Source organism: Artibeus jamaicensis, unplaced genomic scaffold, assembly GCF_021234435.1.
Source record: "Artibeus jamaicensis isolate MK-2021 breed Jamaican fruit bat unplaced genomic scaffold, CSHL_Jam_final contig_387, whole genome shotgun sequence".
NCBI lineage: Eukaryota > Metazoa > Chordata > Mammalia > Chiroptera > Phyllostomidae > Artibeus > Artibeus jamaicensis.
The window spans coordinates 28370990-28396086 of record NW_026521812.1 but is presented as its reverse complement, the minus strand read 5'-3'; the positions used below and the strand labels follow the sequence as shown (position 1 = coordinate 28396086).

Here is a 25097-nt window from a genome sequence, read left to right as displayed (position 1 = left end):
AGTGATAATTGCAATGTGCTGCTCTTCTTTGTTAGATGATTTTCAGGAACCCATCTGTGCAGATTGTTTCTTTATTATTATCATTACATCAACTAATTACATTAGGGAAAAGAGGGCATTTTAATTAAAAGACTTTTAAGGAGTTATAATTCTACTCTTTCATTAAATAAGCAGGTGCTAAATTTATTTTTTTGAAAATTGTTCTTTGAAAATTATTTGTATTAATCACATTTTCAACAAAATAGATTTTTCCTTTTTATTTTTTCTAATAGGTGGGTCCTTTTTATTTCTCCATTTTGACCAAAGAACCACAAGGCAGGGCTACATGTAAATAAACATTCCAAACATTTTGAGAGGCTCACTTTTTTTTCCTAAAAAGGGGAAAACTATTTCATTTTACAAAGCATACATATTTATTTCTATATGATGAATTTGATTAGGGTAATCTTTTTGAAAATAGGCATTTTTAGAACATGGTTAGTTGCTGAGGGATGTTGGAGGAGGCAGCAAGATTGACAGCGATTTTCAAAGGAAAGTATAAAATTCATATTGTAATTAAAAGATATTGCTTCTGTTTACACCCATTGTCCTATGGATGAAACCTCATCCACATAAGGGAATGTCATCCAATAACTCATGTTATATAGGTAGATAAACATCCATTCTTTGGATGTTTCGAATGCATCTTCCATTTTGTTAACACTCTCTTATTCTTCTATATGTTCTAAATACACAGAATTCATACAGGTATTTGTATCTACGCATCATATAATGATGAAGACAATGAATTTAGAATGGGACATAGATTTAAAAAAGAAACACTACCAGAGGCACATCAACAAATGGTTAGAAGCCAAGAAAGAAGTCTAAGCACCTGGTACAGGAAATGATGGAAAGCCAGAGTTTATAAACCATGATGCTACTTTCAGTATTCACATAGCACTCTAGATTTCTTCCCTCTGATCGAAATATTGAACCACTTTTTTTCCCAAAGCTGAATGTGAAAAGCATTATAGGAACAACTTTAGTATTAAAAAATGCCAAAGTCAAACTGCATCTCATGCAATTGCAGGCTGAATGCATACTATTATTTTAATCATTATAGTCATCAATGAAACAAAGTCTGCTACATAATAGACATAGAGTCAATCTATACTGAATGAATGAATGAAGACAACATTTAACTTAAATTCTTAAGCAGGAGATAGCAGTTCCTAGTAGCAGCAGTTATTTTCATAGTTCTACAATATTATTCCCCAGGGAAGCTGGCAAACTGAAATCTGTTACATTAATGCCAGCAGGGATGTGTATGTGTGAAGAGAATAAGTAAACATATATTTTACCTGATGGCTCAAGGGACTATCCACATGAGCTCCTAAGAGACCGAAATTAACTTACTTGGCAGCATTTATGCTTAGGGTGAACTTAAATTCTATTTATGTACTTTATCCTTCATAAATTTGTATTTTTAAATCAGTTGAGCTTTTTCAACTTAAAACTGCAGGACTAATTTGTAACTAAATAGCTCCTTTCCTTTGGTAATGACTTCATCTCTTAAAATTTTGATTGAAATTTAGATGTTGTTAGCTTTTCAGTCTAAATTAGTTTCGAATAACTTCTAAGAACAGATTGAATAGTCAGCACATTAAAAAACAATGTTCTTTCTATGTTAGCCTAAATAACAACGACGCCTGCTATTTATTGAGGTTGTAATACATGCCAGTTCCTTTTTTGCTGTTTTAAATATTAATACATAGATGCTTTTACCCTATTATGGAGAAAAGGAAAGCAAAATAAAGCTAAGGGAGGTAAAATGCTTTGCACAAAGTCACACAGATCGTAGATTTTTGAACAACTTAAATCCAACATCCAGGCTATTTCTGTTATGATAGGTAAGTCCCCCCAATATACATTTAACTTGCACAAAATCTTGAGAAGTAAGTCTAAGGCAAGGGTAGCTTTCTTTCCTTTGTTCAACTAAAGTTGTTATTGATCAGTCTTTCTTTATATAAATAATTTTGTTAGAATAATAGAAATTTACAGCTAGGAAAAATTTAGAGATAACCTAATTCAGTAATTATTAGACATTTTGGTTATTCTCTCACTTTACATTTTTAATATTTTCTGAGGTTATCTAAAAGCACTTTATTGTGTTATATGTATTGATACTTACCATATTAGTAATAATAAAAATCATAACATTTAAAGGACTTGTTCATTTAATAATTGCAATAGCAACCCCATTATCTACTCAAATAAATAGTATTTATTTATTTGTTTTTACTGGATCTTTATTGTATTTTTTCCATTACCATTTAGTCCCTTATATAACCCTCTCCCCCCAGCAATCACTGGACTGTTTTTCATGCCGTATTATTTCATGCCTACATTGTCACATATGTATGTGTGTACATATATGTATATATATGTATGGCATTGTTTTACATTCTGATAAGTCTCTTTAATATTTGGTTTTAATGGGAGTCAGCTGGATTTCCCTATCTGCTTTCCTGTGCCATCTGCTATAACATCACGTATGTTCTGTAACCTATAAAACACTCCAATGCCCATGTGAGAGAATAAAAGTGAAAAAGCCAAATACTCTCTTATGAAGAAGATGATGATGATGATGAAAATGGTAGGACTCCCAAAAGGGTGCAGGGATCTGTGGACCACACTCTGAGAACTGCTGATCTAGATAAGACTCTAATTTAATAGACATGGAACTAAAGAGTCCTGTGGATCAGTCAGTTTTTATACGTAGTTTGGAAGATTTTATAAGCCCAATGTTAAACTCTACTACAATTAAGCAGGTGCTATATGTTCAGATGCTTATTTTCACCTTTGTATGTCTCATTCTTGTTATATATGAGTATATTAGATACATAATGTAATCTATGCTATTATGTACATATTAATTCTTTAGACTGAATTGTATTGTTTAATGGGTATATTTAATATCAATTAATTATATAATATTTATTTTACTATATTAGTAAATATTTAGATTTGCAAAACAAAATTACCCCAAAATATTATACTTTATAATTTATGCCACCATTACTTGTAGAATTTTAAATTGAGATAATATTTTAAACACAAAATATAGTAGATAATTGTAAATTTATATATTTTTAAAATTGTTTATTTGAGACTGAAAATTAGTTATGTTAATTTTATTGTTTACTACATTACACTATATTAAAGTATATATAGCATGATATGTGTAAGGGAGATAGAGAGTTCCAGATTAGTTTTTTACAAATATTTTCCTTTATTACTATTTGTCATACTAATGTTTATGAAAGTAGTTTTTCAGGGAAGATAGAAATGGTGAAATAGAAATATAGAGATGAAATGGAAAAAGAGGTAGATAAGAAGAAGAGTAGGGAGAAGAGAAAAGGAAATTGCTTATTTGGTCCAAGCCAGAATAGAATCTCATGATCCTTTTTTTCTTATCACACTTTTATATATCAGGTCTTTTATATCAGTTCTGAAAGGGGTTTTATTACTTGAAGTTTGTATAAAGGAATACAGTCAATGGTTTGTCTCTGTTATTTTAAAATGCATGACATTTCTATGACCTATTGAATATATATGTATTAGTTTTATTTACTTTTGAAAAAAATCAGGAGCTACTTTTTTTAGGAAAATGTTTGCTTTACCAATGTCTACGGTTATACTTATTTCTGTAAGTTAATATTATACCTAGAAAACAGTATTAAAATAGTTTTATTTCTTAAAGTAATTTTATTATTGTTTAGGCTATTTAGAGTCTTTTATTATTTTATTAAGGGAAATTATTTCACATTTGCATATGTACCAAATCACTATACTATTACTTGTAAACAAAACCCCAAAAGAAGTAACCAGAGTTCCTAACAATAGTAATTATATAAATTATGTCATCTATAAAACAAGACAGAGTAGAACAATAATCATTGACTTACAGCTACCTATAAGACATTGTCATGAAACGACTACTAATATAAAATACAAAACAAAATAAACCTCTATGTGTGAATGTGAAAATGCACAAAAAGTATACAGAAGATTCATATTTTAAGCCATTAGTAGTGCAGATCCTTGAGAGTGGTATCAGGGTATAGAGGGAGACTCTTGGACCCTATATTTGTTTATATATTTAAATAATTTTATTAACTAGTAATCATCTGTGTCTTTTATAATTTGAAAATACCTATATATAATATAAAATTTCAAAAGAGATTATTTTAAAAAGAAGGACTGAGTGGAGGTGGAAGAAGGTACAAGATAAACGGTAATAAAAATACCACAAAAAATAAGCTATAAAAAATAAAAACAAAGAAAAAATAGGAAAAATCCCTAGGTAGCTAGAGTTCTGAAATTTAATGGTTACATTATACAATGCACATATGAGGTCTGTCCAGAAAAAGTCCAACCACTGTTAATATGTTTACGTGACATCGATGTAACCTGGCAGCCAAGGAGAGCGGACTGGAATATGCATGCATGAACACTGATGACTTCACTCTACTAGTCAGTGGGAGTGATAGACACTACTGAGTGAGCATGTATTTCTGTAGCCATAGCATTAAAAATGACTGAGAGTAGAGAAATGAATCTGCACCCATTTTGCATTTAACTTGAACATTTTTCCATGGAAACTTTGGATGATTCAGAAGGCCGCAGCTCTGGGCAACTGGTGATTGGCAGCTTCATCAGACAATGTGCATGCTGATGAATCATGTCTTGTGCAGATTTTTTTTCAAAACAAACATCAAATCACCCAGGTGACTCAGCCTCCCTACAGCCCAGATTTGGCACCCTGCAACTTTTGGCTTTTCCCAAAATTAAAATCAGCTTTGAAAGGAAAGCGATTTCAGCTGTTGATTACATTCAGGAAAATATGATGGGGCACCTGATGGCAATTGGGAGAACTGTGTGAGGTCCCAAGGTGCTTACATTATTGATTGATGGGTTGATTGATTGATTTTTGCACAGGCACCAGGACCAATGATCACTAGCTGCCCAGGTACCAAAAAATTATGCTTCTAAAATCTTTTGTTGTCAATTCCACATGTAGAGCAATCAAGCTGCCCCATGTGTTCCACTCACGACAGAAGCCCCAAGGTGTCTACATTAAATGGGACTGAGGTTTCCTTCTTCTATGTACAATGTTTCTTGTATCTTGTATCTTCTTCAATAAATGTTTCTGTTTTTCATATTACATGGCTAGATACCTTCTGGACAGACCTCATATACATATTCAAGAAAAGCAAGCATTGTAGTGAGTATATTTTGTGATTCCATGATCCACTCCAATTTTTCTCTGATAGTATGTTCTGTACCTTTTTACTAAAGGCCTCATCCGTTTGCAAGAGCTCATCAAAGCTCCATCAAGGTACAACCTTCGACTTAAAATTCGTCAACTACCTGCTGATACAAAGGATGCAAAACCCTTACTAAAAGAAATGAAAAGAGGCAAGGAGTTCCATGTAATCTTTGACTGTAGCCATGAAATGGCAGCAGGCATTTTGAAACAGGTAAGCTTTAAATTATTTAAATTCTTAGTTTTTTAAAAAATTTGTATTTAAAGTATGGCGTTTTGGTTTTCAAATCAGTGTTATTGTTTTACAGTCAGTTAAAAAACAAGCCTTAGAATTTACCTAGATGTGATTTTCTGATAAAAAGTTTTGACAATTGCTTTTAATTAATTTTCTCACAAGAAAAGGAATGTAAATATTGATGATCTTCAAACACCTTGTTTGTGGTTTGTAGGTTATTTTAGGCACCTACAATACTGCTTAATAGTGTGAATATTGACTAATGAGATAGAAGTTTCTATTTTGTACTGAAATGAAGGAAGAAACTAAGGCTCAACAGTTGAGCAGCTCAACCATTATAATGAACTAGTAGGAAAAGGAGGAAAAAAAGGAATTGATATTTAGCTGGCATTTACTGTGAGATGCCTTACACATTTGATCTTATTTAATCCTCACCACAGCAAAAAGAAGTAGGGTTTATCTCCACTTTAGAGACAAAGAGAAAAGTTAAGTAACTTAACTAATGGCCAACAGCAAGGAAATAGCAGAGTCATGCATGTGCCGTCGAATGATATTATGAAATGAAATGGAAAGCAACAAATGAACACATAAGAAAACAAATAAACAAAAACTCATAGACACAGACAGCAGTGTGGTGGTTACCAGAGGGCAGGGGTATGGGAGGGTAATAAAGGGCAAAAGGGAAAGGGTAAAAAGAGGGTATTAAAATATATGGTGACTGAAGAAGATTTGACTTTGAGTGGTAAACACAATGCAGTATATGAATGATATATTATAGCATTGTAAACTTGAAACCTATATAATTTTGTTAACCAATGTCACCCCAATGAATTTAATAAAATATGTCTTCGATGATAAATATTGCCTACTTAAAAAGATAACACAAATCAGTAAAAAGAAATAATGTATAGCAGTAAGATCTCTTCATATTATTTTAGCACTCTTCAGACCAATAGCATCCTTGGAAACAGCCATTATTATTGACTCATATCATACAGATGAGGGAACTGATATCAGGGTTTAATTAATTGATACAAAGCCATATGCTAACAAAGTAAGAAAGCCTGGATTTTTTCCCCCGGGATAAAGATAGCATTTTATTTTTGATTCTTTAAGTATATTTTATTGATTATGCTATTACAGTTGTCCCATTTTTCTCCCCTTTGGTCCTGTCTGCCCCACATCCCCTTTCACCAGCATCCCCCCACCCCACTTAATTAATGTCCATGGGTTGTACATGCAAGTTCTTTGGCTTCTCCATTTCATATACTGTTCTTAACCTCTCCCTGTCTGTTTTGTACCTACAAATTATGTTTCTTAAGCCCTGTACCTTTTCCCCCATTCTCCCTCACTGTCCCCTTCCCCCATAATGCTCCATGGGATCTCCATTTCTGTGATTCTGCTCCTGTTCTAGTTGCTTGCTTAGTCTGTTTTTGTTTTTTTTTTTATTAAATTGTTGATAGTTGTGAGTTTGTTGTCATTTTACTGTTCATATTTTTGATATTCTTCTTTTTCTTAGATAAGTCTTTTTAACAATTTATATAATAAGGGCTTGGTGATGATGAACTCCTTTAACTTGACCTTATCTGGGAAGCACGTTATCTGCTCTTCCATTCTAAATGATAGCTTTGCTGGACAGAGTAATTTTGGATGTAGGTTCTTGCTTTGTATGACTTCAAATACTTCTTTCTAGCCCCTTCTTGCCTGCAAGGTTTCTTTTGAGAAATCAGCTGACAGTTTTATGGGAAATCCTGTATAGGTAACTCTCTCCTTTCCTCTTGCTGCTTTTAAGATTCTCTCCTTGTCTTTAATCTTGGGTAATATAATTATGATGTGCCTTGGTGTGTGCTTCCTTGGGTCCAACTTCTTTGGGACTTCCTTGGGCCCAATTTCTTTGGGACCCTCTCAGCTTCCTGGACTTCCTGGAAGTCTGTTTTCTTTGCCAGATTAAGGAAGTTTTCCTTTGTTATTTTTACAGATAAGTTTTCCATTTCTTGCTCTTTTTCTTCTCCTTCTGACACCCCTATGATTCAGATGTTGGAACAATTTAAAGTTGTCCTAGAGGCTCCTAAGCCTTTCCTCATTTTTTAAAATTCCTGTTTCTTCATTCTGTTCCAGTTGAATGTTTATTTCTTCCTTCTGTTCCAGATCTTTGATTTGAGTTCCCGTCCCCTTCCCTTCACTGTTGGTTCCCCTGTATATTTTTTTATTTCACTTTGAATAAGCTTCATTTCTTCTTTTGTTTTGTGTCCATACTGAATTATTTCTCTGAGCATCCTGATTGCCAGTACTTTGAACTCTGCATCCAATAAGGTGGCTATCTCTTCATCACTTAGTTCTAGTGTTGGAATTTGACCTATTCTTTCATTTGGGTCATAGTTTTTGTTTTGGTGCACCTATTATATAGTAAGGGGTGGAGGCTCAAGTATTTGCCAGGGTGGGGCAACCCGCTTAGCTGCATTCTGGCACTGTATGTGGGATAGAGGTGCAGGAAGGAACAGTGCTGCTTGTTCAGCTCTTACCTCTCTTTTAGTCACTTCTCTCTACCTGCAATAAATTGTGCACTTTTTGTGCTGATTCCTAGGTAGGTGATCTTGTGTACATTCTAGGACCCTGTGAGTCTCTCCAATGAACTCTCCTGTGAGGCTGGTAGTTTCTTCTGCTGCCACAACCCCCACAGGTTTTTATATCCAGAGGTTTTGAGGCTTTATTTCCCTGCACTGGAACCCTGGGTTGCACAATTTGTATTGCTCCCCAGTTTTTCCTCCTGGCTTATTCGCATGTATGTGTGGGACTGCTCCCTACACCAGCTGCCATTTAGCCCATGCCAGTTCTCCAGCCACTGCCTTGCCAGCTATCCTCTTCACCCCAGCTGCCTATCTCCTCCCCTCCTACCAGTCTGGATGAATATTTCTTCTTTAATTCCTTGGTTGTTGGACTTCTATACAGTTTGATTTTCTGGCAGTTCTGGTTGTTTTTGTTTGTTTGTTTGTTTTGTTTCTAAATTTGTTGTTGTCCTCCTTTTGGTTGTGTGAGGAAACAAAGCTTACCTACCTATGACTCCATCTTGGCCGGAAGTCTAAAGTGTGGACTTGAACTCTAGTGTATGGACTTTGTTTTTAAAAATCTTATGTACATTGCCTAACACCACAGTGGTTTAGGATTATTCATCTATGTTGCAGTCTTTCATCTGCTGGATAAAATTTCACTACTGGAGAATGTATGCAGATTCAGATGTCAAATTATATCCCATAAAATATAACTACCAACAGTAAATGCCTGTTATAACATGGTTATTGTATTAAACAGAGGCCCGTTCAGTCTTCCAATATGAATGTTTGTTTTCCTACAGTAAAATATTTAATTGGATTTGGAAATTGCTGTAGTGTTATATTTGGGTAATAAAGCCTGTGAGGATTTTTGTTTTTTGTATTGAACAAAATGATGCAATATAGTAAGCACTGAAATCCAGAGCAGGGATTTGTTTTTCATTTAATGCCAAAACAATTCTCTTTTTAAAAATTTTATTTAGTTGTTTTTCAAGTACAGTTTTTTTGTCTATTTCTCCCATCCTAGCCCCCCTCCGCCCCATGCTCCCCACCTCCCTCCTATTTCCAACCCCCTTAGTTCTTGTCCCTGTGTCCTTCCTATTTGTTCCTCCAAATCCCTCCCCTTTTTTCCCCTTAAATCCCCTTCCCTCTCTCCTCTGGTCACTGTCCCCTTGTTCTCTATTTCAGTGTCTTTGTTTTTATTCTGCTTGCTTGTTTGTTTTGTTGTTTAGCTTCATGTTAAAGGTGAGATCATATGGTATTTGTCTTTCAACATCTGGCCTATTTCACTCAGCATAATACTTTCCAGTTCCATCCAAGGTGTTGCAAAGGGTAGTAGCTCCTTCTTTCTCTCAGCTGCATAGAATTCCATTGTGTATACATACCACAATTTTTTGATTCATTCATTTACTGATGGGCACCTAGGTTGCTTCCAACTCTTGGCTATTGTAAATTGTGCTGCTATGAACGTTGTGGTGCATAGGTTCTTTGAAATTGATGTTTTAGGATTTTTAGGATATAATCCCAGCAGTGGAATTGCTGGGTCAAAAGGCAGGTCTATTTTTTTTTTTCTGAGAAAATTCCATACTGTTTTCCACAGTGGTTGTACCAGTCTGCAATCCCACCAACAGTGAACTAAGGACCCCTTTTCCCCACAATCTCTCCAACATTTGTTGTTTGTTGCTTTGTTTATGATAGCTATCCTGACTGGTGTAAAGTGGTATCTCATTGTGGTTTTAATTTGCATCTCTCTGATAGCTAACAATATTGAGCATCTCTTCATGTTTCTCTGCCAAAACAATTCTTTATCACATTAAGAATACACAGACTTAGAAAGGAGACCCTTTCTTTATGGTATTAAAGAGCCTATGGTGAGTTAGCACTCAGCTATTTGTCAGTGACAGTTTTGGTGGGCTTTGTCTAGGCTTCCAGCTGGTATATAAATGATCGGTTCTCTTGTCCCTAGAATAACTAACTGGCTTATTTTGCTATTGAAAGGTGAGAGGACCCATCATCTTTAATCAAATTTTCATTCTGCCTTCCCTTTGATTCTTTCACTACTTTATACTTGTTTTCTTATGTAAATTCTGTCCTAGACATATTAAGAAATATTTATTCCAAAATAAACCTAGGTTAGGATACATACAGGAAAACAGAATTATTATAGTGTTTAAAAATATATACAACATAAAAAGATGCATAATTTTAACAAGATTAGTAAATGAAAAATCAGAGCAGTGGTAAAATGAGAATTAAAATTAAGAAGTCAGAGTAACATTATTGCACAGAATGTATCCTTTTAGATCTTATAGTAATGGCAGACTACACATATATAATATTATTTTTTAACTTTACTTATCCAAGATTTATCTCATGTTTGGATCTCAGTTACTCTAGAAACTCATTCAAGAAGAAAGCAAATGTCCTCGTTCTTGTAAATGCAGCAGTAAATTTAATAGGATTCTATTTTATGTTTATGAAAATTTTCAGAGATTCTTCAGTATTCACTAACGATTATGAGGAAATCATTATAAGGAAATGGTATATGATTTTGAGAGCAGGCATAGATGGGCTTAATTCAATATTTTACGTATCCAGAAAAAAAGGATAAATTTATCAGTTTAATTTTTTTTAACTTTTTTCTTTAAATTAACTGAGATTTTAGTAAATACTAAACAACAGTGAATTTGAAGTTTCTTGTCTGAAAGCTTTGAAAATTGTTGGAGCTTGGGGCTAGCTAGATTTTCTCTGAGGCAAAAATTCCATCTCTACCCATCTCTTCTTAAGATAAAATATACATCATTATTCTAAATATCATCAGCAACTACACTCTTCATTGATAAACAGCTATATCAAAAACATTTTCTATTTTCAGAGGGCGAATTGACACTTCTAATGACTAGCAGTTCTAATCCAAAAGTCTTTAAGATTAATGGCCTAATATCAGAAAAGGAAGTGTGAAATAAAACATAGTGAATTTCAATTGGTATATTAATAAAAATAAAAATACATTTCTTTATCTGTAATTTTTGAATAACAGCAATTTACATCTGCTGCTTTAATGTGAGGGAAGGAAACGTCTCTAAAATGTTGGAAAAAAATCCTATTGTTATTATACTTTGCAGCACATTTTCCCTAACTGAGTAATACCGTTCATCAAAATAAACTGGTGTTCCTCATCAGGGTGTTTGTGGTGGACGCATCAGAAATGTAATGAACTAAGATGTGCTACCTCAGGTGTATGTGAAATGAAATGTCTTTAATATCCAATGCAATATGCTTTGCAATTGCAAACATTCAACTAATAGCTTTTCTATCAAGAGAATTAGTTCTGAAATTCCTTCAGGAAACACTAATCTTCTTTAACTATGGAGAAAAGACTTAGTTTGACCCATTTTGATGTGACTTTGATGTTATAGGCTGGTTCTTTATTACAACCCTCTGTTTTGTTCTCACTTGTTTTATTGACATAACTTATTTCATATAATGTGTACCTTCAATATCAATATATTTATATAATTTTTATTTTCTACTTTTCAGGCATTAGCTATGGGAATGATGACAGAATATTATCATTATATCTTTACCACTTTGGTAAGTAATTTATAGAATGTAAATATAATGTTCTAAATTTTATTATCTAGCTTTCCATAATTGGAAATAAGTTTTGAGTGAGAAAAAATAGTATAATGACTGGCCCTTTTGTAGTTATATTATGTATTATTCTAATAAAACCCAGGAGGAATTATCATCACAGAGAACTAAAAATTCTTGGTGGGAAACTGGTAATTTTGAAATATTATCATTTCTGATATTAAATTCAAAATATTATCTTATTTTTATATTACTATAGAGAAATAATCGATTTTAAAATTAGGTTGCTTGAGAAATGAATGTTTTAGAAAGGCACAAATTCTTATGTTGTTAGCTCTGTTCACCTTACAAAAATCCCATTTATTGAAGCTGCTCTTTTAGAAGATTAAATTTACTATCTTGCTTTTGCCTGTGTTTGGTCGGATTTTTAAAAAGTCAATGTTATTTGATTTACAATTGGCAAATTGAATGTTACCCTTATCGTTTGTCTTTATATGCCCACCACACAGTTTTTCTTACTATGCATGAAAATTTAACTTTACTGTTTTACCAGTCCCATTTACTTTTAGCTCTATTTATCATTTCATATCCTGATTTTTCTTTAGGAAAAAAATAATATTCGACTAAGTAAACTTAAAAGTTTCACTGGCTTCCCTGGCTGGCGTAGCTCAGTGGATTAAGGGTGGCTGTGAACCAAACTGTCACTGGTTTGATTCCCAGTCAGGGCACGTGCCTGTGTTGCAGCCCAGTCCCCACTTGGGTGCACACAAGAGGCAACCACACATTGATGTTTCTTTCCTTCCCTCCTCTCTCTCTAAATATAAAAATTTCATTGGCTTTATTGAACAATTTCTGAATGGAGCAGCATCCCATCTACCTAGTAGAGTGGAGCTCTGAGGAGCTACCCAAAAGGCATTTGAGGCAGAGAGGGGGTGGGAAAAAAAGACATAACTGAAGAAAGGCATTATTTCAGGCAAGGTTACCCCCATCCCAGGACAAAAGGGTACATTTAGGCAGATTACTTCACTGGTGCTGACCAGGAAGTTACAGACAGACCAGTTAAGATGACATTCCTGGGGAAGGTTGAAACTGCATTAGGTTAGGTACTGAGTCCTCGTTTGGTAACATGGGCTTTGTGAAAGTGACTCCACTGGGGCCTTTTTCTTTTAAACACCTTCCTCTGTGAAACAGCTGTGTGTCTCCAACTCTGCTGTGCTCTCAGGGGATTTTTGTGGCCTGTAAGAAACTTCGGGATAGCTAGGGAGAGAGGGAATGTATGCCTTCATTCATCAGCAAATTATATGTTAATTCTGCTGAAACTCATTTCTCCCCTAATCATAAGATTTTAGGAAAGCAAAAGTATCAGTAAGAAAAAAATGAAGAATCTAGTTTAGGACATACAGAACTTGGCCTATAATTGAAAGCCTTTTTTAGTTTGATTTTAACCAAATTTTTCTAGTTGTTTCATTTATTTGTTTGTTTGCTGTTATTCCCTTTCATGAATTATTTTTTTGTAAATTCCTTCTGCTTTATAAAGTTGTTTCTGACTATAAAAATTGTAAGTCATCTGTTTTGTTTCCGACTTGCAGATTTCTACTCTTTTACCCCTTAGCATATACTTCAATACATTATGTGTATATATCCCCTTGGCTTGATAGCAAACATTGAAAAACAAAGACCTAAAGATCCGTTATTTTTTTTTTACAACACAGGACAACTCATGCCAATGTCAGTTGCTCTTCACTGCCTTTTATTCCTATTATCTAGCCTGTATCATTGTATGGGTCCAAGACAAGCTGTGCATAAGACCAATGGCATTAATCCTGCCTCAGTTCTCATGTTGTCTGTGACATCAGTTTGAAAGAAGAAAAAAGGCCCACATGCTGCATGTTCTCATAGTGACATCCACATCCCCTGATGGCTTTGTTTTCCTGTGTCTTGGGAAAACTGAAGGGCAAAGTGAGAGCATTCACTGTATATAGGCGGGAAAGTGCAACTTAAATCGAAGGGGTTTCTTTTGGTGAAGTTGCCTGGTAGGGTTGAAGACAAAGGGACTGAAAGCATTCTGCAACAAAAAAGGCCCATATTCACTGTTTTTCTCAGCTTTGATCTCCTTTTTTTAGTTAGAAGCCATATTTTATGAACTGTTTCTTTAAAAAAAAGACAAAACAGAAAAATTACATTAATCAGCCAAGAAAGCAAGGCATAGGAAGAATACCTTTATTTTAATTTATTTTTTCATAATTTTTAAAAGATTTTATTTATTTATCTTTAGACAGAAGAGAAGGGAGATAAAAAGAGAGGAAGAGAAACATCAATATGTGGTTGTCTCTCACATGCCCCCTACTATGTACCTGCCAGTAACCCAGGCATGTGCTCTTCCTGGGAATCAAACCAAGGACCCTTTGCTTCTCAGGCCAGCACTCAATCATCTGAGCCACACAAGCCAGGGTAGGGAAGAATACCTTTATTGCACACCTTCATTGCAGTGTTATTTACAATAGCCAAGATTTGGAGACAGCTCAAGTGTCCATCAGTAGATGAGCAGATAAAACAATTGTGTATTTACACAGCGGGATACTACGTGGCCATGAAAAAGATGATTTTTTACCCTTTGCAATAGTATGGATGGACCTAGAGAACATTATGCTAAATGAAATAAGCCAGTCAGAAAAAGAAAAATTTGACATGATTGCACTCATATGTGGAATCTAACAAACAAACTGAATTAACAAGCAGAATAGAGACAGACTTATTGAGAACAGGCTGACAGCTCTGGTTGGACTGGGTGGTGGAGATGTCTCACACACACAAAAAAAGAAAAAAGACTCATGGCTGTAGGCAACAGTGTGGTGGTGGGGAGAGGGTTTGGGATGGTGGAAGAAAGTGTAAGGGGGATAAATAGAAATGGAAAAAAACACCTTTAATCAGTTAAAAATAAAATGTAGATGCATTCTATGTAAAGGCAAGCTATCTAACATGGAGAAGAAAACTTAGGTAAATCTTAAAGTGGTTAGAAAAAGGCTCTTGATCCCTTGGTGGAATTAGAATATTATACATACATAAAGTGTATATATATATATATATTTATACATATATATGATATATATTATATATTCACACATATATATTTGCATTGGCAAAGTAAAGTATATATGTTTATATAAAGTGCATATATTTGCATTGGCAAACATGAGGATAGTCTATTTGAATCTTGGTGATTTGTGATATTGAATATCACTTGAGAAACATTGATATTAACTATCTTAAGGAAAGTAAGAATAAACTATTTCCATTATGTGTGCCTGTGAATATACTCTGTTGATAATACATGAAAAATTTGTTTTTCAGGACCTTTTTGCCCTTGATGTAGAACCCTACCGCTACAGTGGTGTTAACATGACAGGGTTCAGAATATTAAATACTGAAAATACACAAGTCTCCTCCATCATTGAAAAATGGTCAATGGAACGGTTGCAGGCACCTCCAAAACCCGATTCAGGTTTGCTGGATGGATTTATGACGGTATGAATACCCACTTAAAGATCAGTTTATGTGTTTTTCAGTAATATTGCATAACTTATTAAATCCTCTGGATTCAAACTTTGGCTTAATTGCTTGCCCTCAAAGGCATGATATCAGAACTACTATTAAAATAATTCTTTTAATAGTTTTCTAAATCAGTTTTTTATTGCAAATTTACACTTTTTATGGAAGTATCTTAAGAGGAATTTCTACCATCATTAGAGTACTACAATGTAGTGCCATATAGATGATACATTAGAGAGTGAAAAGGAGCCATTGTCTGAGAGTTTGCCTTCTGATTTTAACTACCAGTGTATGATTATTCTTTAACCTGCTGGTTTCTGATATGTGATGTCACATGGATGCCTTAGACCACATAAAAGTCTCCCTTAAGCTTACTCACTTTTAATACATTTATTGAATATTATGATAATATATTGTGTAAATATATTATTGTGTTAGTATAATGTATAAATAATATGATAGTATTTGTTAATAATAGCAAAAATGTTCAATATGCTTCAAAAAAATAAGCACCTAGCAAAAGCTCATGGAATAGATGTTGTTGTTAGAGAAATCCCTGGCACATGTCCTCTGGCTCCATACCCCATCCCTGAAAACCAGGCAAGAAAATCTGGAATAACAAATGAAATCTTCAGTGAGGTTCCTTTCACCAATAACAAGAACACAGTTTCCTACATGGCCTCATGGGAAAGTCAAACACAGACGCACTAAAAGGCCACAGGATTTCAGTACTTAGGAGTCTTGGTACATATTCAAAGTTAAAATAACTCCAACTTTTATAGCTATACATATTGTTTTAAAGGAACTTAATATGTTGTAAATTTTCATGTGTCTAGGAATTTATCCATTTTGTCCAGATTGTCCAATTTGTTGCCATATACTTGCTTGTACTGTTTTCTTACAATCTTTTGTATTTCTGTGGAGTCAATTATTAATTCTTCTCTTTCATTTCTGATTTTATTTATTTGGGTTCTCTTTTTTCTTTCTTTATAAGTCTGGTTAAAGTTTGTCGATCTTGTTTATCTTTTTAAAGAACCAGCTCTTGGTTTTCTTGATCTTTTGTGTTGTTGTTTTAGACTCTATTTTATTTATTTCTGCTCTGATTTTTATTATTTTCTTTCTTCTACTCACTTTGAGCTTTGTTTGTTGTTATTTTTCTAGTTCCTGAATGTATAAGGTTAGACTCTTTATTTGAAGTGTTTTTTGTTTCTTGAGGGAGGCCTGTAGTTTCCCTCTTAGGATTGCTTTCACTGTGTCCCATAGATTTGGGTTGTTGTGGTCTCATTTTCATTTGTTTCAAGGATTTATTTCTTGAATTCATGTTAACCCATTCATTGTTTAGTAACATGCTTCAGTCTTCTCAAATTTATTGAGACTCGTTTTGTGTCCTAGTATGTTCTCTGTCCTAGAAAATGTTCTATGTGAACTTGAAAAGAATGTATAATCTGCTGTTCTGAGTTGAAATGCTCTGAAGATATCAATTAAAATGATGTGATCTGGCCCTGGCTGGTGTAGCTCAGTGGGTTGAGTGTAGGATTGTGAACCAGAGTATCGCGGTTCAATTCCCAGTCAGGGCACATGCCTGGATTGTAGGCCAGTTCCCAGCTGGGGACACAGGAGAGGCAACCATACATTGATATTTCTCTCCTTCTCTCCTTCCCTTCCCCTCTAAAGATAAATAAATAAAATCTTTAAAAAATGATAAAATAAAATGATGTGATCTAGTGTATCATTTAAAGCTGCTGGTTCCTTATTGATTTTCTGTCTAGAACATCTTATCCATTGATGCTAATAGGATGTTAAAATCCTGTACTATGCTGGTATTTCTGTCGATCTCTTCCTTCCTGTCCATCAAGATTTTATTTACATATTTAGGAGCTCCTATTTAGGTGCATAAATGTTTATTAGGTTTATATCTTCTTGTTAGAGTGTTCCCTTTATCATTGTGTAGTGTCCTTCTTTGTCTCTTATTATAACTTTTAAAGTCTATTTTGTAACATATAGGTATTGGTATTCTGGCTTTTCATTTTCTTACTCACTTTTAGAGGCTCAAGACTAACCAAGAATCACACTTGTCATTTTCAAGTGCTAGTTTACACTTAGAAACTGGACTAATGCAGAAACTGTAAAAAAAAAAAAAGGATATATTCTTATGTATCTTTAGTTGTTTATACCATTCTGCCAATGAAATAAAAATCTAATGGAAGGCATATACTTAATTTTAAAGTTTTCAATAGCTATGTTAAATAACATATACAAATTAGGTAAAAATCAATGTTGTTAATTTATTGTTTGACCAATTTTATCAAAAATAACTATTATTTGAACAGGTAATCAATATAAAAGTTATGACTGAGATATTTGCCTTTTTTTTACTAAGTCTTTGAAATTTCGTGAGTATTTGACACCACAGCTATTCATTCGGACTACTCACATTTCAGGTATTCCATAGCCAAATGTAGCTAGTGATTTTCAGGACTTGATGGTTATAATATACTATTTAAACAAATTATAAATACCTGATGTATTCTCATTGGATCTATTTTCTATAGACTGAATTACCACTGTAATGTATAAAATAGTTCAGCACTTTGACAATGTTCACATTTCCTAGGTCATTCCTACCTGCTTTTTATGTGTCAGTTGCAGGTGGAAACTTTATAAGCATAAATACAGGGGTGGGAAAAAGAAGGTTAATGATAATACAATAATAAATGAATAAATAAATGCAAGAATAAACTTCTTTGAGTGCTCACAACTGTAACCCTACTTTGGCCCACACCTATATTCCTCTCTACTATTGTGTGGAAAATCTTCTCCTATTATGATTATAATTTTGTTCATTAATTGGTTCACTGGGTTTTCAGAATGTTTTTTAATGTTGTAGTGAAATAAAGGGAAATTTAAATTTTTTCTCCTAAAAGAAGAGTTAATGACATGAATTGAGTGGCTTATAGACACTGAGAAAATTGTCATCCTCAATCAACCAAATTTCTGATAGATACAATGACTTTTGTTCTCTCTTAGTGAGAAAAGTAACCTATCAGAGTTTGAAAATGCTTTATTTCCATAGTAATTTTTCTGAAGAAATTATAAGGGGAATTTTACTCTTCTGCATTAATTGAGAGGACAGATTAGTTCTGCTATTTTGGTTTTAATCTAAGGCATATTTGATAAATGTTTTTAGAGGGACAGTATATAAGTAACTTAAAAATAAAGATATTTTTCCTCTAAAGTATGTCCAGATTAAAAGTAATATACAGCCTAGAAAAAAATCACACATATTCTATTTTGTTTCCAGTTTGAAAATAGTGAGTTGAACTTCTAAATCTCAATAAGACAATGTCATTTTAAACAGTAAAGTGTATACTGTCCTTTAAATTGTTATTTGAATATGTGTATTTTTTCACGTATTCTTTCTAGCCTTTTTTACCCCTCTTTAGTTTCAGAGGTATTTGAATGGGTATTTTGTCATTTGTTATTCAAAATCATTACACATTGGTTTAGGAGAAGTAGGTCAATAGGCATCATTACAGTCTTAACACCTTTATCCTCTAGGACTTTCACTGATACGTCCAGGGATTGTTGTGCCCCTTTGTATATTTGAAGCACAAAAATCATCCAACTTGACTTGGTTCTCTTTGTATTTCCATATGATTCCCTGAAGTTAATTTAATGTCATCCCCTGAAACAAAGTACTCTCTGACTTCTGGTAACTTGTATAAACTGTTGGAAGATAGATAAATACAAAGGAAGGTGTATTCATTTCTTATCCTGGGACATAGTGACTCTTCGAGGGAATTATACTTAGAAGATGGTACTGTACAAAAAAGACAGGGATTTAGGAGGAATCGAAGTTGAGGTTCTTTCCTTCTAGCTATGATTCCACTCCTCCTCAGTCCTTCCCTTTCGCTGAACTGGCAGGTGATTTAGTGAGAGATAAGTGGTAGAGTAAATGTGCACTGGTAAGAAAATTAGACTATTGAAATCTATAGAAGAATTTTAAATGTCACCATTTTTTTCTTTGGCATGGCCATGAAATGCTTTTCAAGCGGCATCTTAAATAAGAAAAAATAAAGTTGTCACATATAAGAGATAATTACTTCTTCATTTATATATATTTTATTTGAGTTACTAAAAACTATAAATATTTAACCAAAAAAATTTACATGGGAACATTTTTTCAGTAAATAGGCTGAAGATAAACTTAATTGCATGAACACTTTTTGAATAATATTTCTTTTCCAAAAATGTATACTAGCTATTTATTCTATCATATTCATAAACCAAGCATGGAACAAAAAATATTTTTGGTAAAAGAGATGAAGTTTGCCATTAAAAATAAATATTTCTTCCCCCAAACATTTTGATTAATTAATTTTTATAATTTTTCTTTTGGGAAATTGATAATGTGCTTAAAATTTTATTATATAATATTATATGATGATATAAAAGATTATATGCAAGATATTTTTATGTGACAATAACTTTAATTACAAAATAGTGAATGAATATTGAAAAATAAAACCAGTAGCAAATCTGTATAAAAATATTGGCAGCCCTGACCAGTGTGGCTTTAGTGGTTGGATGTCATCCCCAAAGTGAAAGGCTGGTGGTTCAATTACCAGTCAGGGCACATGCCTGGGTCGCATCCTGGTCCCAGGTTGGAGCATGTCTGAGAGGCAACCGATCAGTGGTTCTCTCACACACTGATCTTTCTCCCTCTCTCTTTCACCCTCTGCTCCTTTCTCTCTAAAAACAAGTAAATACAATCTTTATTAAAAATGTTGGCATGCTTATGCCTTGCAGTAACATTCTTTTTCTTTCCATTTAAGATTATATTGTAAACATTCCTAGTTGTTAAATATTTAGAAAAAGAAATTAGTAGGCTATTTCCACCATAAGTGGCATCAGAAATTTAAGAGGATCTAATTAGAAAATAATAATAGGCTAGCATGGTGACATTGACAATGTTCCCTTTGGTAAGTTCATGAGATCTCAGTACTTTTTATATCTCTTGGGTTTTTTGGGGGGGATCTCGATGGTTCCATAAAGAAATAATACTATCAGTGAAGTTCTTAGTTTTTGCAAGACCCATTATTATCACTAACATGGCCATTTCTCACTATATAAGATTATAATATACTTTCACATTCTTTCTTCATGCTGGAGCTATAAAAGGAAACAGTAAACTGGATGTAGAACAATATTACTGGTTACACTAGCACTTTCATTGACCCTTATATTGAGTGTTTATCAGCTAAATGACTATTGAACACAAGATCATTTCTTCTATAGTTGTAGTTTCTTCTTTTATGGTCTGGGTTCCTTATATTAAAGATATTAATGTTAGTATTGCAGTAAAGTTGAATCTTCATCTGGTGTCAATCCAACCAAGATACCAAGTTACACAGTATACCCAAGCCTGGTCTAGTCAAGAATGAAAGAAAGGAAGCCCAACCCTCTCCCTTCAAACATAAAGGTTTTCTTCCCCCATGATATCACATTTCTAGTACTGTTACCCCTGCCCATAAACTATCACTCAGTTAGTGCTTTAAAATCCTTCCCAGATATCAGCACTTACCATAAAACACTTTACTGTGCACTCTCTATTACGTATTCATTTATTTCCATGCTCCTGGGGTATGGAAATATTATTGTTCTTTTACTACATGATCAAATGACATTTCACTCAGTCTTCTGAACAGATATTTACTTTCCCCAAGAACAGTTACTATAAGGTCAAGATTCACTTTTTGAACCCATTAGAGTTTCATGATAATTATATTTATTGAGTTTGCAGCAATTTCAATTCAAGAGAATGAAGTCAAGAACAAACACCTTGAGGTAAATTTTAAATAGTCTAGCTATATCCCAGAAATCCTTCTCAGTTTTCCAATTATGCCTATGCATACTAATGCTAATGTCCCTGTAATTCTTTCATCAGATTAAAAATACCATTTTTACATTGATATGGAATATCACACATAGTTCTTGATCATGTAAATTTGCAACACAAATTAATAATGACTAAAACTGCAATTAAACTAGTCTCAATTATTTGTTAGAATATGTTAAACAGAAAAAGTCTATAAATGCTTTTGATTAAACAGCAAAATTTTAGTGGGTTAGAAGAGTAGTTGCCATTCTTTTTTACATAATGGGAGAATATTTGTAAGGGAGGTGATTCTTCATGTGTTTGAGTTCCAGCTCTCTTCAACAATTAGTTCTTTTTGACAAAAGAACATGGCCTGGATTTTATCATTTCTTTCATAATCAGATCAACTTAAATGTATAAATCAATATCTTCTATACACAATTTACAGGAAGGAATTAGCTCATATGCTGAGTGCACAAGTGATTACTCTGCTTTAAAAACATGTACCTTCAGAAAAGTCAGTGAAAATAGACCACAGAAAAATAAGGTATGGCCAGGCAGGCTTTCACTTATTGCTAAAGTGCAAGTCTGCCTTTGCTACTATTTGCTTATCTTAATTAGATATAGCTATTTTCTTTGATTCAGTTGAAATGAGAATAAATATGAGACTTTGCCAAGCAGTGGATCAAAATAACTTATACCATTTTTTTAATCAACAAAGAAAGGCATATCTCCTATTCCACTAAAACCCTAAAAGAAAACCGTAAAAAGTAGCAAAATAATGAATCAATTGTCCTTCCTTCCTTTAATTAATTTTAATGGTGTGTATATTGTACATACACTCAGAATTTGATACCACGCTCTCAGGATTGGGTGATGAAGACACCAGCAATATTGCCTCACAGAATCTAGGGAACTGACAGCATTAGAAGATACTGAATGTCTCACTGATCATTTCTCCCATCTTCATTGGTACAAAATCATATTTACATTTGATTATTGATGTCTTACTAATTTGGTACTTATTTGATTGATCTAGTTTTCCTAATTCCTCCTTCAATTTTTTTTATTTTTCATTCTATTTTATGGTAGCAAGACACAGACATATAATTACCAGAAGTTTTGCATAACTTCTTAGTATTTTGCTGAGAAATTTAAATATTTAACAAAATTTTTCAGTGGAACTGTTTTATTCTTGTCTTTACTACAGAAGAAATATTCTAAGATCCATTTATAATCAAGTAGGGAATAAATATTTGTATAAGAGATTTCAGGGTATGTAATGAAGTAAAAAATACAACATTTATTGCATTTGTATATGTTGGATTTAATGAATAGTAAAGGGACATGGGGTATGTGGCATGATTAACAGAATGGCACTTTATTTCTTTGTTTTATATACCTATTAATCTTCTATAAGTTACTAAATTGCAAGTTAAATCTGAATATAAATAATTTAGATGGAGGACAACTTCTTATTGTTTTGTTAACATTCCACCAAACTGCCTTTGCTCATTGGTAAGTTAAATAATCAACATTTATCTAAAGTTGATAGAAAGATGGAATTTCTGGCCCTGGCTGGCGTAGCTCAGTGGATTGAGCGTGGGCCTGCAAACCAGAGTATCGCGGTTCGATTCCCAGTCAGGGCACATGCCTGGGTTGCAGGCCAGTTCCCGGCAGGGGACGCATGAGAGGCAACCACACATTGATATTTCTCTCCCACTCTTTCTCCTTCCCTTCCCCTCTCTCGAAAAATAAATAAAGAAAATATTTAAAAAAAAAGAAAGATGGAATTTCTATTTTAAGTAATTTTTATGTGAAAACTGATAGTTGCAATGAAACATTTATTGTGTTACTCTTTAGGTCTATTTTTAAACTTTTCCCTTGGTAAAGGTAAGGTTGAATAAAGAGACGTTTTTGCCCCTTCTACCTTGACGAGCAAAATTTATCTTCCAGGCACTGGTCTAAAATCATGCAATACAAACTTGTTAAGGATTAATACATTTTTGCTCATAATTTCCTTCACCTTCTTTTAGATTTTTATTTTATATTTAATTATAGTTACATATGGATATAACTGATGAAAAATGTATGAGAAAGTCTAGTGAGACAGAAATTTTTTTTACTGAGGACAGTGAGCTCCTCAAGGGACATCAATGACAAAGACACGTAAAGAAGGGGATGTCGAGTGCTCTGGCAGGAGGGCAACGTCCAGCACTGCCAGCTAGAAACTGACGTGTTCACATATCTGACAAATTGGAGACTGAAAAGGAAACATGACTTGATAATTATCCTTCTGATTTTAACTGCAAGTTTTTTTGTCATGCTCAGTTATAGAACAATTTTATTTAAACATTAAGACAACTGGAAAAGATGCAAATGAATAATGAACTTGGTGTATAATAAAATATATAATGTATATAATAAACAACAATCATACCTATTATGTAAATATGTACCACAGTGTATATTTTCCTCTTTTTTGTTTTTAAATTATCTACCTACCTTCCCTACCAACATAGAAATTATCTTGCCTATTTGATCCAAAGAATTACCTGAGTCTATTATTAAAGACAGAACCATACATATATGACTTTAAGGACTCTAGGATGTAGGGTAGCCTTAGGAACTTTGATCCAAATGATGATTATTCATAAATTCTGAGTCTAGCTCCCATTATGTGTTACCATTTATATTTGACAACCTCTACTATAAAACAACCTATTTGTGCAATACATTTAATGCTTACTATATCCTAGTGCTCTTATTGCCTCATGACAACATTGTAGGGCAGATATAATCTTCATTTTATAGATGCAGATATATAGAATAGGTAGGTTATTCATGAAGGAAGTTCCCAGGACTATAATCAGAAGCAAACAGAAAGAGTCCTTGAGCATCCACAAGTAAAATGTTGGGCATGATGAATTAGAAACCAGCAAAAATGTTGCATTTATTGTTTCTTCAAGTTTAACATACAGGGTTTCACTTCAACTTTGGGTGAGGTAGTTGGTCTAGTAAAACCTCTTATTCCTTCCTAAAGTTAACAGAGGCCAGGAGGCAGCATCTGAATTGCATTTCCAACACTTTCTAACACTGTAACTTAATATGTTTGTGTGACTTGTCCAAGAAAAATAATAAATTTTAGTGTGCTATCTTAAGGCTGCAATAAAGGCTCTAAATTAATAGATAAAAATATTGGAAACCTTCCTAGAGGATTTTTATAATTATGAGCTATATCATTGCTTCCTCTTAAACTTTCAGTGCTTGATAAATATAGAACAAATTATGGCATAGTGATTATAATTTAAATTATGCAGTCATATTACTTCAGCATCAATCATAATCTGTTATATGCAATTACACTGTAGTAGGTATTTGGTGTGTGTATGTGCCCCATGATTCCTTGACATAGAAACTTTAAGAAGCATTCATGAAGAATCTATTTAGTACTTGAATTAATCATTAAAAATGAAGCCAATCACAATGATTTTAAATGTGCCACTAGAATTATGTGTCCCTTTTAAACAGATTGTTAAGTCTAGTTAGGAGTTTATGAAATGGTACGGACCATTTATTTCCTCTCATTGTCAGGTCACTTTTTTTTAAAATTAAGAAGGTGGTTTGTTAGGCAGAAAATTGCAAGATGAATTTTTCTTAGGGTTTTTTGTTTGTTTTTTAATGCCAGTTATAGAAGACTGCTAAACACATCCTGTCTTAGAACAAAAGTTGGGATGAGATTGGGATGAGAACATCTGACTATTGAAGCTGAGGCCTGTTTATTCCATTCTGTATAGACTCCTAATTATTTAACATCTCTGAGCCTCAAGCACTTCATCTGTTTCATGGAAATAATAATATGCCCCAGTGAATTCAGTCATTTTGGAGAGTAAGTGCACAGATACACTGCTTAAAGACAGTGTCTGGTGAACAGTTGATCCTCCAAAAATGGTCTGCGTTTTCCTCAAGGCAAAGACCATG

At 33.5% G+C, this 25097-nt stretch overlaps 1 protein-coding gene and 1 non-coding gene across 2 annotated transcripts in view; one reads left to right on the top strand and one right to left on the bottom strand.

Annotated features, from left to right (window-relative positions):
* The window catches only part of GRIK2 (glutamate ionotropic receptor kainate type subunit 2), a 592671-nt gene that overhangs the window by 274893 nt on the left and 292681 nt on the right, over positions 1-25097 (top strand). Inside the window, exons 5-7 of the mRNA XM_037135552.2 lie at positions 5344-5525; positions 11636-11689; positions 15041-15214. Coding sequence (XP_036991447.1) covers positions 5344-5525; positions 11636-11689; positions 15041-15214 — 410 coding nt within the window. The remainder of the gene's footprint in view (positions 1-5343; positions 5526-11635; positions 11690-15040; positions 15215-25097) is intronic.
* On the bottom strand, positions 4980-5108 carry LOC119042008 (U11 spliceosomal RNA). Its single transcript, XR_005081145.2, has one exon. It is a non-coding gene; the product is annotated as a U11 spliceosomal RNA (small nuclear RNA).